Source organism: Vicia villosa, linkage group LG2, assembly GCF_029867415.1.
Source record: "Vicia villosa cultivar HV-30 ecotype Madison, WI linkage group LG2, Vvil1.0, whole genome shotgun sequence".
In the NCBI taxonomy this organism is placed as follows: domain Eukaryota; kingdom Viridiplantae; phylum Streptophyta; class Magnoliopsida; order Fabales; family Fabaceae; genus Vicia; species Vicia villosa.
Genome location: NC_081181.1, coordinates 96,180,081 through 96,193,850, shown reverse-complemented (window position 1 = coordinate 96,193,850; position 13,770 = coordinate 96,180,081). Strand labels below are relative to the sequence as shown.

General features: G+C 34.2%; 1 protein-coding gene across 1 annotated transcript; it reads left to right on the top strand.

The window, feature by feature from the left end:
- The first annotated feature begins 11,596 nt into the window (after nucleotides 1-11,596).
- LOC131649628 (probable polygalacturonase At3g15720) lies at nucleotides 11,597-13,496 on the top strand. The gene is made up of 7 exons (XM_058919380.1): nucleotides 11,597-11,752; nucleotides 11,876-12,010; nucleotides 12,096-12,278; nucleotides 12,381-12,588; nucleotides 12,741-12,822; nucleotides 12,923-13,031; nucleotides 13,221-13,496. Exons 1-7 carry the CDS (start codon nucleotides 11,597-11,599, stop codon nucleotides 13,494-13,496), a joined length of 1,149 nt encoding a protein of 382 aa, XP_058775363.1.
- Nucleotides 13,497-13,770: the final 274 nt, after the last annotated feature.

The window sequence follows — 13,770 nt, the reverse complement described above, 5'->3', positions numbered from 1 at the left end:
AGCTGTTGACGTGCGTCCGAGCGAATCGAAGTTTGAAAATTTGTCTGGTGGTACTTTGAGACATATGGAGATCCATGAAATCCATTTGAGGTCTCAAAAACTCGTTCTCCTGAAAAAAACAAAAACCCTAGTTAGGGACTGTTTGTGTAGGAGACAATTACGCGTACCTGATTTTTGTGCAGTGTTGAGTCTCTGCTGATCTTGTGATTATCAGAAGACTTATAGAACAAAAATCTTGGAAATGGTGAAAAATTATTTACATGATTTGTTAGAAAAACACAAACATAATAAATAAATAAAATATACTGTACGCGAACGAAATTACTAATAATAATATTGAAAAGGATTTAATGCACAAATAAAAATTTATCTAGCAATAAACACGCATAATGTTATCTTACTAATTAAACGATGGTACAACAAATAGTACAATATTTAATACTGACAGTACAAATATTACATAAAAAATATAACGAACAATACGACAAATATAATGAACGGTACATTATTTGAAAGCGACAGATACGACAAACTTTAAGTATGACGATCAAAAACCCATGCTATAAACAACATAATATAGATATACGGGAGTGTAAACATCCCAGGTCCGCATTTTTCAGGACTACGTAGACAGAAAAAGGACATGATCACCACAAAAACAGTGATGACCACAAGAAAAAACGTATCCACCCACTTTGCCATTTTTGTCGGGGAAGAAGAGGAAATGATTAGGAGATAATATGATAGGAATTTGGGAGATGAGTGAAATTTGATATGAGAATTTATGGAAAAAATGAGGGGTATCTATAGAGTAAAAAGAGGGATGGAGACGTTGGGGAATGAAGTGGTACCGTAAAAGGATAGTTTGAATGATAGTAGAATAAAGTTAGGATTTGATTTGAAAGAAAGAGATTTGAAAAGAAAGAAAGAGATTTTGAAAAGAAAGAAAGAGATTTGGAAAAAGAATATAGTATAAAAATTAATGGGAAACAAAAACCAATAATAACTTAATTGTTACTAGTATGATCTGAAACCCCGGACTCTGTGCCTGCAAAATTTAATTTTGTACCAACTGTGTCAGTATCATTTATCTGAAAATAAATCTCAAATAAACAGTGTATGAAGTGATAAACAGTATTTGGCGTTTGTGTAAGAATAAATTCAACAGCGAACCAAAATACCGTACAAAAAAGATTCTAAAAACTGAGTATTCATAAAATCAGGATATTTATGAAATAAAATCCAAGATTATATAAAACTCCTAATTTTTAGACAGAAGTCTGTTGCCTTCTTTTTTTTGAAAAAAAGATGTGGGCAAATTTTGGGGTATAACACCTAGTCAAAACCTGTCTCTCAGAGGGACATTTCTCCACAGTTGAAAAACATGATTGTGGTAAAATATCATTTAATTTCAACATTTCACCATGGTTATTATATTATCATTTAACTTCAACATTTCTCCATGGTTATTATACTATCATTTAATTTCAACATTTCACCATGGATATTATATCTAACCGAAGTGAAATGTGTCTTGAAAGTTAATAATAAGACAAATTTATAAATAAATAAATTTTACCACGATGGTCATGATAATTGTGGTGAAAATTCATTACGAAATCCACATTTTAAAATAGTAAATTATTTCTTAAAATATTAATCCAGAAAACATTAACCTTGAAACAAAAACTTCGTATAACTTTTGAACTTATCGAGTTTACAAACATAAGGTGTATTTGTTCCTTATTTTAATTTTAAAATATGTTTTTCAATGTCACTTAAGCATGTCATTCGGAAACACATTAGTATGTCTTTAAAAAATTATATTTTTTTTAGAGATGAAAAAATTCAGTCTCTAGATAATTGTTCATTTAAAGATGTTCGTGCACAAAGAATAAAGATGATGACAAAGAGAATAACGGCGCAAAGAATACTGAGAGAGAATGAAGTTGTATATTCTACTTGCGTTGTTTATAAATGATAGCTACTAAAAGGCTATTTATACAAAAGAAAATTTACCACCTAAGCCCTAACAGACTAAACTTAGTGAACAAGTTTAAGGTACAAACAGTACAATACTACAAAATACTAAAGTACCCTTACTAACTAAATAGCTAAGCTAACAGGACCCAGAAGGTAGAACTTCTGGTCAACACTATCTTCTAAGTAACCATCAGAAGATCAGCCCACATCAGAACTTCTGATGCTCATCTTTTGAATATGAATTACTCTTTAATGCCATCCCTTAATTCATATTCTTCAATCAAAGCTGACAACGCCAATTCCATTCCTTAAGAGCAGAAATTGATCCGTCTTGATCGCCTTCGTTAGAACATCTGCCATCTGCTTCTGGGTGCTATTGTGCACAACTTCTAATGTTCCATTCTGGATTTGGCTTCTCAAGAAATGATACTTAGTCTCAATATGCTTGCTTCTTCCATGTAACACCGGATTTTTGGCAAGATTGATTGCAGACTTGTTATCAATCATCAGCTTCAGAGGCTTCTTCACTTTAATCTTCAAATCTTCTAATAAGTTCAGAAGCCACACAGCTTGACATGCAACTACAGCGCCCGCAATGTACTCAGCTTCATAGGTTGATAGAGTAACAACAGCTTGCTTCTTGGAACTCCAAGAAATAGGACCTCCCAGAAACATAAACAAATATCCAGAAGTACTCCTTCTATCAACTCTATCTCCACACCAATCAGAGTCAGAGTAACTCAATAACTCTGATTCTTCCTTTCTCCCAGAAGGAAACAATATGCCATATTTCAGAGTTCCCTTAACATACCTCAAGATTCTGACAGCAGCTTGATAATGGGGCCACTTAGGTTTACTCATGAACCTACTAACCAATCCAACTGCATAGCATATATCAGGTCTGGTATTACACAAATACCTTAGAGAACCAACAAGCTGTTTGAAGATCGTAGCATCAACATCTTCACCTTCAGAGTCAGAGTCCAACTTCTGATTCGTTTCTGACGGTGTAACAGCAGCTTTGCAATTCTCCAGCTTGAATTTCTTCAGAAGTTCCAATTCATACTTCAGCTGATGTAGAATGATACCATCTTCTGAGTACAGAATCTCCATCCCTAGAAAATATGACATTTTCCCAAGGTCTGTAATCTCAAACTCATTCATCAGCACCCTCTTGAACTTCATCAGATCTTCTGAATAACTCCTTGTAAGCAATATGTCATCAACATAAAGACAAAACAGAATCATATTGCTTCTAGAATGTTGCACATAGACTCCATATTCCATCTCACACTTCTGAAACCCTTGCTTCTTGAAAAATGAATCAATTTTCAAACTCCAAGCTCTGGGTGCTTGCTTCAATCCATACAGAGCTTTGTGTAATTTGTACACCATCCCTTCCCGATTCTTTTTCACAAAGCCAGGGGGTTGTGACACATATACATCCTCTTGTAATGGACCGTTCAGAAATGCAGACTTTACATCCAGATGCATCAAGGACCAACCTCTGTTTGTAGCTAAAGCAACCATCAATCTGATTGTTTCATGTCTAGCTACAGGAGCAAACACCTCAAAGTAATCTAGCCCAGGTTTCTGAAGAAAACCTCTTGCCACTAGCCTTTCTTTGTGCTTACCAACTGATCCATCTGGCTTCAACTTTACCTTAAAAACCCATCTGACGCTGATGGCTTTCTTCTTCTTTGGAACTTCTGTCAGCTTCCAAGTCTTGTTTCTTTCTATAGCCTTAAGTTCTTCTTTCATAACATTCATCCAGACTTTCTTCTTGAGCTCTTCTTCTATACTAACTAGTTCAGAGTCTACTAACATGGCACACTGAATGACATCTCCCTTTGAGTCAACTTCTATGTCTTGCAACATGTCAAAATCTGCAAACCTTCTAGGTATAGTTTTGACTCTTTGTGGCCTTTGAGCTACTTCAGAGTCAACTACTCTAGAGTCACCACCTCTAGAGTCTCCACCTTCATGATCATTTCTAGAAGCTTGTCCTCCAGACTCTACATCTTCAGAGTTTTCCCTTCCAGAATCATGACTACCACCAAATTCTAGATCATCATCAGAATCTGGATCAGAATCAGATTCACCATCTGACTCATCTTCAGAAGATTCTTCATCTTCTGACTCATCATCAGAAGATTCTTCATCTTCTGACTCTAACTCTTCTTCAAAAGTTATCTCTACATCAGAAGTTGGTTGAGACTCTCTCCAATCCCAAACTTCTGATTCTTTCACAATGACATCTCTGCTGACTTCAACTTTGTTAGTTTTTGGACATAGGATTGGGGTTAACATCCACATAATATCTGAGTTTAATGTCTCTGTGTTGTTCGATCGGTTGAGACATCGTCGAAAGAGCAATATAGTTGAATTCTCGTCGGTGTTGCAGAAATGGACATTGATGTGAGGGATATGTGGGGATTCTGAAGAGTATTGTAGATTGAGTACGGCGGAGTGATAAATCTAAGTTTGTGAGGAGTAGTTTAGATTCAAACCAGATAAGCTATTCTCTATCAAGAATGAATTCTTTTTATGTTCAAATGTTATATTTTCCTTGTTTACTTAAAACCCATTTAACCAAAACTCATAACTAAGAATCCGTCGAACGGTAGTTCAGTAGCACTAATCTTTGTGGACACGATAATTTCCCGGATAAATACTTCCAAAACTTTTGTTGCTTGCCGCTTTACCGCTCCAACAAAATGGCGCCGTTGCTGGGGATTGGTGTTTCTATTGAATTTGCATTGCGATAGTTTCTTTGTTTTTGAGTTTTGTGAATATCGTATATTTGTGAATTTCCTTATACTTGTATACTTTTGTATAGTGGATTGTATAGATACATGTTCTGATTTTGTTTGGTGGACTTATTAAACAAGTTGAACTCGGATAGTTCTTTAATTTCAAATCTTCACTTTTCAACTTGTTTAGTTAATTTCACCAAACTTTTGTAAAAATTGTGTTTTTACTTATCGTTATGTGTTTGTTAATACATGTTGTTTACGTATTGTTGTATATTCTCTTGTTTCGTAATGTTTGTTCGTGTGTGGTTAGGACATTTTCTTTAGGTTCGCAGTGGGGCGAAAGCGTTGGCGTGTCGTGGAGGAAGCTACTACCCGAGCACAATAAAGGCGTCGAGCTTATGACGTAAAACAAGCGCTTGTTGGGAGGCACCCCAACGGTTTTGAGTTTTGTAAATTCTGTTAGTTGTGTAAAATGAGATGTGTAGGTGTTAAGTGGAGGCTACACCAGTTGTGTAGTCTTCTGGACTGGTTTTTGCTTTTCTGGAGTAGCACGTCGCGCGAAAATAGGGCGCGTCGCGCAGCTTGGGAGCTGAAGAGCTTGGTTTGGCAGAACTTTGCGCACGTCGCGCGGTCTAGAGGGCGCGTCGCGCGCCTTGTAACTTTTGGCCAATGAATTCTTTTTAATGGTTCACTTGGCTAGCCGTTTTCCCACTTACACCAAGGCTTTATAGTATAGTATTTTATAGTTTTATTTTTTTAATTCTTTTGTTGTTGTTTAGACTCAAATTTTGGCCCGATTACTTGGAGTCGCATTTGGTAATTCTTTGATTGTGATAGATTTAACATGCCAGTTGTGCGGTAATGATTGTTCAAATTTGTACGTCGCAAGGTACTCGTTTATCGCTTTCTATAGCATAGCATGTTTATGAGAATTTTCATTAGTACACATTTCATATTACTCATTCTCTTTGCATAACTTGCTCATGACTTGAATCACAATTAGTTTTCCCTTTTTACCATAAATGTGAGGTGGCTTTCCATTGTGTATATATGCGAGAGACCGACATTTCTTGTTCTAACTTGATATTATTATGTTTAATCTTTCGTTTGTATTGATTTTGTGAATGCACGAAAGTGATCAAGGCACTTGTTTGATTTTGAGTACAACTACCTTAGCCAAATGTCAATTTACCTTGTGAGTGTGTGACCATTCGTAACCCCTTTAAGCCTTTTTGTCATTGTCCATTTTGTTTTTGAACTTGAGACATAGTTCACATTTTTTATGGATTTTGATTATCATTTTTCTTGACCCTTAACTATGAGGTTTAGTTGTATTTTTACCTTGCCTTAGAAAGTAGGGAGTATTCACTTTATGTTATGGTTGAATTCAAGTCGGGGAGAGGATGTTTGCTTGCTTATGTTGTGGTTGATGTGAGGTTGAGGAAAGAAAATAAAAGAAAAAGAAAAGAAAGAAAAAATGTGAAAAAGAAAGAAAAGAAAAAGAAAGAAAAAAGAGAAAAAGTTTGAAAAAGAACATAACAAAAAAGAGTTTGGAATAAAGATTTGTGTTAATAAGTTTTGTGTTTGGTGTGAAACTTGTGATGAAGAAGAAAATTGGATTGAAATTGTATTGTTTGAAACTTTGTGGAAGTAATTACTCCCTTAGGTTTAGGCAAGTTTTTGTTTCGATTAGCTTTAGGACTTATCACTTGTTTGTTAACTAAGCCACATTACAACCTTGAAAGCCCTTGTGATTCGTGTCATTTCATTTTCAATACTATTTTTAGATGAACGCATAATTTTGTCTTTTGTTTGCAAGATTGTTGGATGAATGTTCAAAGTCCTCATCTTTCGGTGTGTTTCATCTACCGATGAGTTTTTGCTAGGCGTGATTCGTGATTGAGCTTGTTTTGTTTTAGAATGTTTTGTATGATTTTTGTACTTAGGAATCGTTTCATTTTCATGTTCGTTGTAGGATTGTGGTAAGTGTTTACTTTGTTTGTGTGTTTTTCTTTGAACCGTACAATTGTTTCATTTTTCCAAATCTTGTTGATTCTTGATTCTTTGGATTTTTACTTTTGATTCTTTAAGTGTTTGGCCTTGTTCGAGGACAAACAAATTCAAGTTGGGGAGAGTTGTTAAGTGCCAAAATGTAGTTATTTTTTATATATGTTTTGTTGCACTTATCAATACTTTTTGTTAATACCGTTCGAATAATACCCCATTTTGTGTATAAATACGTATACTTTGTGAATAGATATATTTTCATACACTTTTATACTTTTTGATAGTTTTCTACTCTTTTTGTAGGTATTCTTGCGTATTTAGAGCATGAGCAATAAATTGTCGAAGACACGGCTTCAAACGCGCGATTTTGAGCAACGGAATCAATTCATTCGGTGGCTAAGGATCAAAATGAGGATGATGAAAATCATCAATTTGACTGCCATTTATTCATTGTTAGATAGGAAATTGAATAAGCTTTCCAAACTTCGAACCGGGCGCAAATCGGAGTTACGGTTCTCAAGTTTCACCATTTTTACTAAAAGCTGTTTTTTCAAGTCAGCGAGTTGGGCGAGATGCGCGCGACGCGCGCTGGACAAATCTGAAAATTTCATAAATAGGAAAAAATTAGAGTTTTTAGGTTATGTTTTGGGTATTTTTGAACCCCAACTCATCCTAGGTCATTTTTGGGTAGATTTAGCTTGGAAACACCATTGGAGCTTGTAATCGGATGATCGGAGGTCGAATTTCTCATTGATTGGTGTTGACAAACCAAGAAATGTTTGGTTCCTCTTCTTCTCTTCTCTTTGTATTTCTCTTTTGGTGAGTTTGAATGTAAATTACTCTAAACCCATGGATGTTTGTTGCTTTTTCTACTAGTTGTCTAAAGTTTGCTTTACAAATCTTAATTGGTGTTTTTCTGATCTTTTTTGCTTAAATGCTTTGGATTTGTGTTGTTGTAGAAATAGACATCACAAATCTTGATTAGGGGGATATTTGTTAGCTTTTGATTCTAGACATAGGATTGGGGTTAACATCCACATAATATCTGAGTTTAATGTCTCTGTGTTGTTCGATCGGTTGAGACATCGTCGAAAGAGCAATATAGTTGAATTCCAGTCGGTGTTGCAGAAATGGACATTGATGTGAGGGATATGTGGGGATTCTGAAGAGTATTGTAGATGGAGTACGGCGGAGTGATAAATCTAAGTTTGTGAGGAGTAGTTTAGATTCAAACCAGATAAGTTATTCTCTATCAAGAATGAATTCTTTTTATGTTCAAATGTTTTATTTTCCTTGTTTACTTAAAACCCATTTAACCCAAACTCATAACTAAGAATCCGTCGAACGGCAGTTCAGTAGCACTAATCTCTGTGGACACGATAATTTCCCGGATAAATACTTCCAAAACTTTTGTTGCTTGCCGCTTTACCGCTCCAACAGACACCTGTTGAGCACATATGTTGCAGTAGCAACAGCTTCTCCCCAGAGATTGTGAGGAAGCTTCTTCTCTTTTAGCATAATTCTCGTCATATCAAGCAAAGTACGATTTCTACGTTCAGCAAGACCATTGTGTTGAGGAGTATAAGGAACAGTAACCTCATGCTCAATTCCACTGTCATCATAGAACTTCTGGAATTCTATGGAGTTATACTTACCTCCACCATCCGTTCTGAGAATCTTTATCTTCTGACCACTCTGCTTCTCATCCTTCACCTTGAACTTCTGGAATTCTGTGAACTCCTCAGTCTTAAACTTTATAAGTGTTACCCACGTCATTCTTGTGAACTCATCCACAAAAGACACAAAATACCTATTTCCTCCAAGTGAAGGTTCTGGAAATGGTCCACACACATCATAGTGCACTACTCTCAGAGCATGCTTTGCTCTTGGAGCAACTTCTGATACAAATGGCAATCTGGGTTGTTTGCCTTTCATGCATACCTCACATGAATTCTCAGGCTTCACAATCTTTGGAATTCCATGTACGAACTTCTTAGAACTTAGATGTCCCAGACTTCTATAGTTCAGATGCCCCAACTTCTTGTGCCACAGCTTACTATCACCTTCTGAGCCTTCAGCACTCAGACACTCTGTTTCAGCTGTTTCTACATTCACCTTAAATGTTCTGTTGCTTCCCTTTTCAGATTGCATAATCAACTTCTGATTGGAATCATACAACTTCAAGAGATTGTTCTTCATAACAACTGAGAAACCTTTTTCAATGAGCTGACCCACACTCATCAGATTGCTTTTTATTCAGGAGCATACCAAACATCTTTGATCAAAACATTCTTCCCATTCTTCACTCTGACTTTTACATTTCTCATTCCTTCTGCATAAAGGTACTTATCATCAGCAAATCTGATCTTTGTCCTCCTTTCAGAGTCAAAGTCTGTCAGCCATTGTTTGTTTCCAGTCAAGTGATTTGAACACCCAGTGTCCATATACCACCACTCTGACGAACATCTTCCGTCAGACTCTGAAGCCATCAATAGCACAGGTTCATCATCTAAAGCTCCTCTGGCTATATTTGCTTCTTCTGATCTCCTTCCTTTGTTTGCCAAACAGTCTCTAGCAAAATGGCCAAACTGTTTGCAACAGTAACATTGAACTTTCTTCTTATCCTTTCCTTTCTGATATCTCTTCTCATCAGAAGTTGAGGCTTCCTTCTGGAATCTATCACCACGTCTATGCTTCTGGTCCTTCTTGACAAAAGAAGCCTTCAGAGCTTGTTCAACTTCTCTCTCAAAAGTTCTCTCAGTTAGACGCAACTCTTGTGCTTCTAAACTGCTTTGCAACTCTTCTATTATCATGGTTTCCAGATCTTTAGAATGTTCAATAGATACAACAATATAATCAAATTGAGGAGTAAGTGACCTCAATATCTTCTCTATGATTACCTATTCAGAAAGAGTTTCTCCACAAGCCTTCATCTTATTTGTGATCAAAATCACTCTAGAGATGTACTCAGAGACTTTCTCATTGTTCTTCATGTTGAGATTCTCATATTGCTTTCTCAAGGATTGAAGCTTCACCTTCTTCACTGATACGTCACCACCGTAACACCTGACCAGTATATCCCACGCCTCCTTTGACGTCATAGAATCAGCAATCTTCTCAAACACATTCACATCCACACACTGATGGATGAAGAACAACGCCTTTTGATCTCTCTTCTTCGTCTCTCTCTGCGCTTCTCTTTGTTCTTCCGTTGCATCCGCTGCAACCGGAACATATCCTCCAGTGACAAGATCTAGAACATCTTGAGCACCAAATAATACACGCATTTGAATCATCCATCTATTCCAGTTTTTACCATCAAGAACTGGAAGTTTGGTATTCAAGTTGCTTCCACTCATCTTTAAACTTGTGAAGAAAAATAAATTTCACTCACACTCACACGGTGTTTCCCAACCCACAAACAACCAAGAAAAATGTGATTCAACACAACTTTGTTTCCCGGAAACAAAATCAATCACACAGTCACACAAACTCACGTTCACTCGTGTTTCCCTGTGTTTGGAACCGGAGCTCTAGATACCAATTGTTGGTGCACAAAGAATAAAGATGATGACAAAGAGAATAACGGCGCAAAGAATAATGAGAGAGAATAAAGTTGTATATTCTACTTGCGTTGTTTATAAATTATAGCTACTACAAGGCTATTTATACAAAAGAAAATTTGCCACCTAAGCCCTAACAGACTAAACTTAGTGAACAAGTTTAAGGTACAAACAGTACAATACTACAAAATACTAAAGTACTCTTACTAACTAAATAGCTAAGCTAACAGGACCCAGAAGGTAGAACTTCTGGTCAACACTATCTTCTGAGTAACCATCAGAAGATCAGCCCACATCAGATCTTCTGATGCTCATCTTTTGAATATGAATTACTCTTCAATAAAAGACAGAAACATAATCAAATTTTATATTATATAAATTATTTTTATCTGTATAATAAGTCTTTCAATAAATTTTATTAATAAAAAATGTATATCCTTAAGGTAGAAGTAGAGACGAAATCATTTTAAAACGATATCGTTCTTCTATAATTTCTGTCTTAATTTTTGTCTGAAACCATTATATTTTGTCCTGATTTTCATCTCTAATACAATCTGAAAAAAGTATTTTAAGTATTATAACTCTTTTAATAGTGGGAAAAAAAGTATATAAAAAAAAAATATGTATTTTAAAAATAATTGAATTGTATATATTTATATGAACCCAAATAATTTTTATATAGTATGTGATCAATAAAGTACTTCTCTAAAATTGTAATCAAATCTCTATGCTAGGTAAAAGTGCATTTAACTGGAATTCATTAAATTTATTGGCTCGTGACCAACACTTAATTTAATTAACATTGTAGTTCAAACTCGAAATTCAATAAAAAATATTCACAAAATCAAATCAACAACAACAAATACCGGTTACACTTTAAATTAATTAACAAAGTAAGGAAACTACTAAAACAATACTAATTAGCTTCAAATGTTTTCTAATTCGTAAAATATTTTTTACCAAATATTATTTATCAGTTTTTATTTTTATTTTTACTAATGAAGGATATTGATTCAATGTAAAACAAATATACTCATCAAAATACTAGAAATATATGGTACATAACCTTTTAAACATTATCTAAAAGTTTAAATGTGATTTTTTTCGATATATCATGCTATAATACTGTATACGCCATAGTTTTACTAATCATGCATACATATTTCTAATTATACAATTATTTCCAATTGTTATTACATGGAGGGTGTATAAATTGTAATTCTTTCTCCATTTTTCACATCAAAATAATATCGTCTATATTATTATATTAGTGTTTTCTTATAAAATATGAAGGGTCTATTATTTGTTTTTCTAATATTTGTTATTGCTTCACATAGCTTGTCTGCTAGAATAACACCTATAGCAGAATATGGAGGTGGAGGCTCTACTTTTGATGTTTCTAAATATGGTGCCGTTGGAGATGGCAATACTGATGATACAGAAGTATATAATTTTTTTTAATTTTTTTATATATTTTCTTCATGATATTATTGTTGTATAAAGTAAATTTAAATATGTTTTTGATATCACAAATATCTAACACCATTTTAAATTATTTGACACCAGGCTTTTCTAAAAGCATGGAATGATGTGTGTACAAGTCAAGATGACCCAACACTTATCATACCAAAGAACAAAACATTCTTCTTACAACCTTTAAGATTCCAAGGTCCATGCAAATCTGCAACAGTTAAAGTTGAGGTACTCTTTTTTAATTTATTCTATCAATTGTCACATTAATATATTTGATATATACAATGCTAAATGTGTGCTTTTGGGTTGATAGCTAAGTGGAACTATCATTGCCCCAAAAAACATGGAGGATTGGAAATGGGCAGAAGATAAAGAGACAGCATGGATCCGATTTGAGGGTATAAATGGTCTTGTTGTCAATGGAGAAGGACAAATTAATGGCCAAGGTGCTCCATGGTGGGAAAAATATCCTAATGATGAAAGTAAAAGGCCTTCTGTAAGTTGATCCATATGATAATTAGTATTTGAGTTTTTGTATATTAATTTAATTACTTTGGAATATTTAGGTATCTAATTACTTTATAATATGCATATGCAGGCTACTAAATTTATTGGGTGCGAAGGACTTACAATTAGCAACTTGACTCACTATGATAGTCCAAAGAATCATATGAGTATAAGTTCATGCAAAGAGGTTTCCATCTCTAATCTTAAAATGATTGCACCAGAAGATAGTCCTAACACCGATGGAATCGATATTGCAGACTCATCTAACGTCATCATTAAGGATTCAACATTTACAACTGGTCATTACAATACATAAAAAGATCACTTAGATCTCATGATTGTTTTTTTTTTTACTTTTTTTAGGTTGATCAAAAAGTTACAAAATGATATTAAATGAATGTTGTTTGATTTTCATCTTTAATTTTTTAAACTTTTGTCCATTAATTTTCAGGTGACGATTGTATCGCCATTAACACTGGCTCATCTTTCATCAACATAACTGGTGTTTTTTGTGGACCTGGGCATGGCATCAGGTTCATTCAAACTACATTAATATTTAAAGTTAATGAATTTTCTTATTATATACCTCATAATTCGATTAATATCAAAATTATATGGGATTGGCGATTTCAGTGTTGGTAGCCTCGGAAAAAATGGAGAACAAGCTAAAGTTGAAGAAGTATATGTTACAAATTGCACTTTTACGAAAACTTCAAATGGAGCCAGAATCAAGACATGGGAGGTATGGATAGATTGAATCTAACAGAACAAATGGATTATTGTAGCAACTCCATGATAAATAATTTTATTGATAATCTCATATCATGTTATGTGATCTGGAATAGGTTTACATGATTTTTTTTATTTTATATATTAATTTAATAGAGTTGATTTAAATCTGAATTTAAAAGATTATAATTTTTTATTTTAGGGAGGAAATGGATATGCGAGGAATATCACATACGAAGATATTGAATTTATCGAAGTCCAGAATCCTATAATTATTGATCAGAGTTATAACCCTAATATATTTGAAGACGTTGGCAAAGGTGTGGTAGTGAGTGATGTTACTTTTCGCGACCTACGTGGAACATCGATCGAAGATCCAATCCAACTAAAATGTGAAGCTACCATTAGTTGCATTAACATTGAACTTGATAATATCAATATTACTCGTATTGATAAAGAGAAATCACATACGTTATAAACTAATTAATGTCTTGTTTATTTTTCTAAACAATATAGTGTTATTTCCCACTAGAATACACAATATAAAAGAAATAAAGGGAGGTCATAACAATAGTTTTAATTTCTTTTCATCTTTCATTTTGTAGTTGAAATAATAATAATAATAACAATTTATGGTTCTCTTTATAGGTGTCATTGTTACTATTGATATATTGCATCAAGGTTACTATTGGTAACATTTTTTTTATAGACAGTGATTTTTTAACATAGATTAAGAAACGGAGAAGAACTAA

Coding starts and splice junctions, on each gene's coding strand:
- LOC131649628 (XM_058919380.1), top strand. CDS start 11,597: ATGAAGGGTCTATTATTTGTTTTTCTAATATTTGTTATTGCTTCACAT. Junction 12,011..12,095: donor CTGCAACAGTTAAAGTTGAG/GTACTCTTTTTT, acceptor TTGGGTTGATAG/CTAAGTGGAACTATCATTGC. Junction 13,032..13,220: donor CCAGAATCAAGACATGGGAG/GTATGGATAGAT, acceptor TTTTTATTTTAG/GGAGGAAATGGATATGCGAG.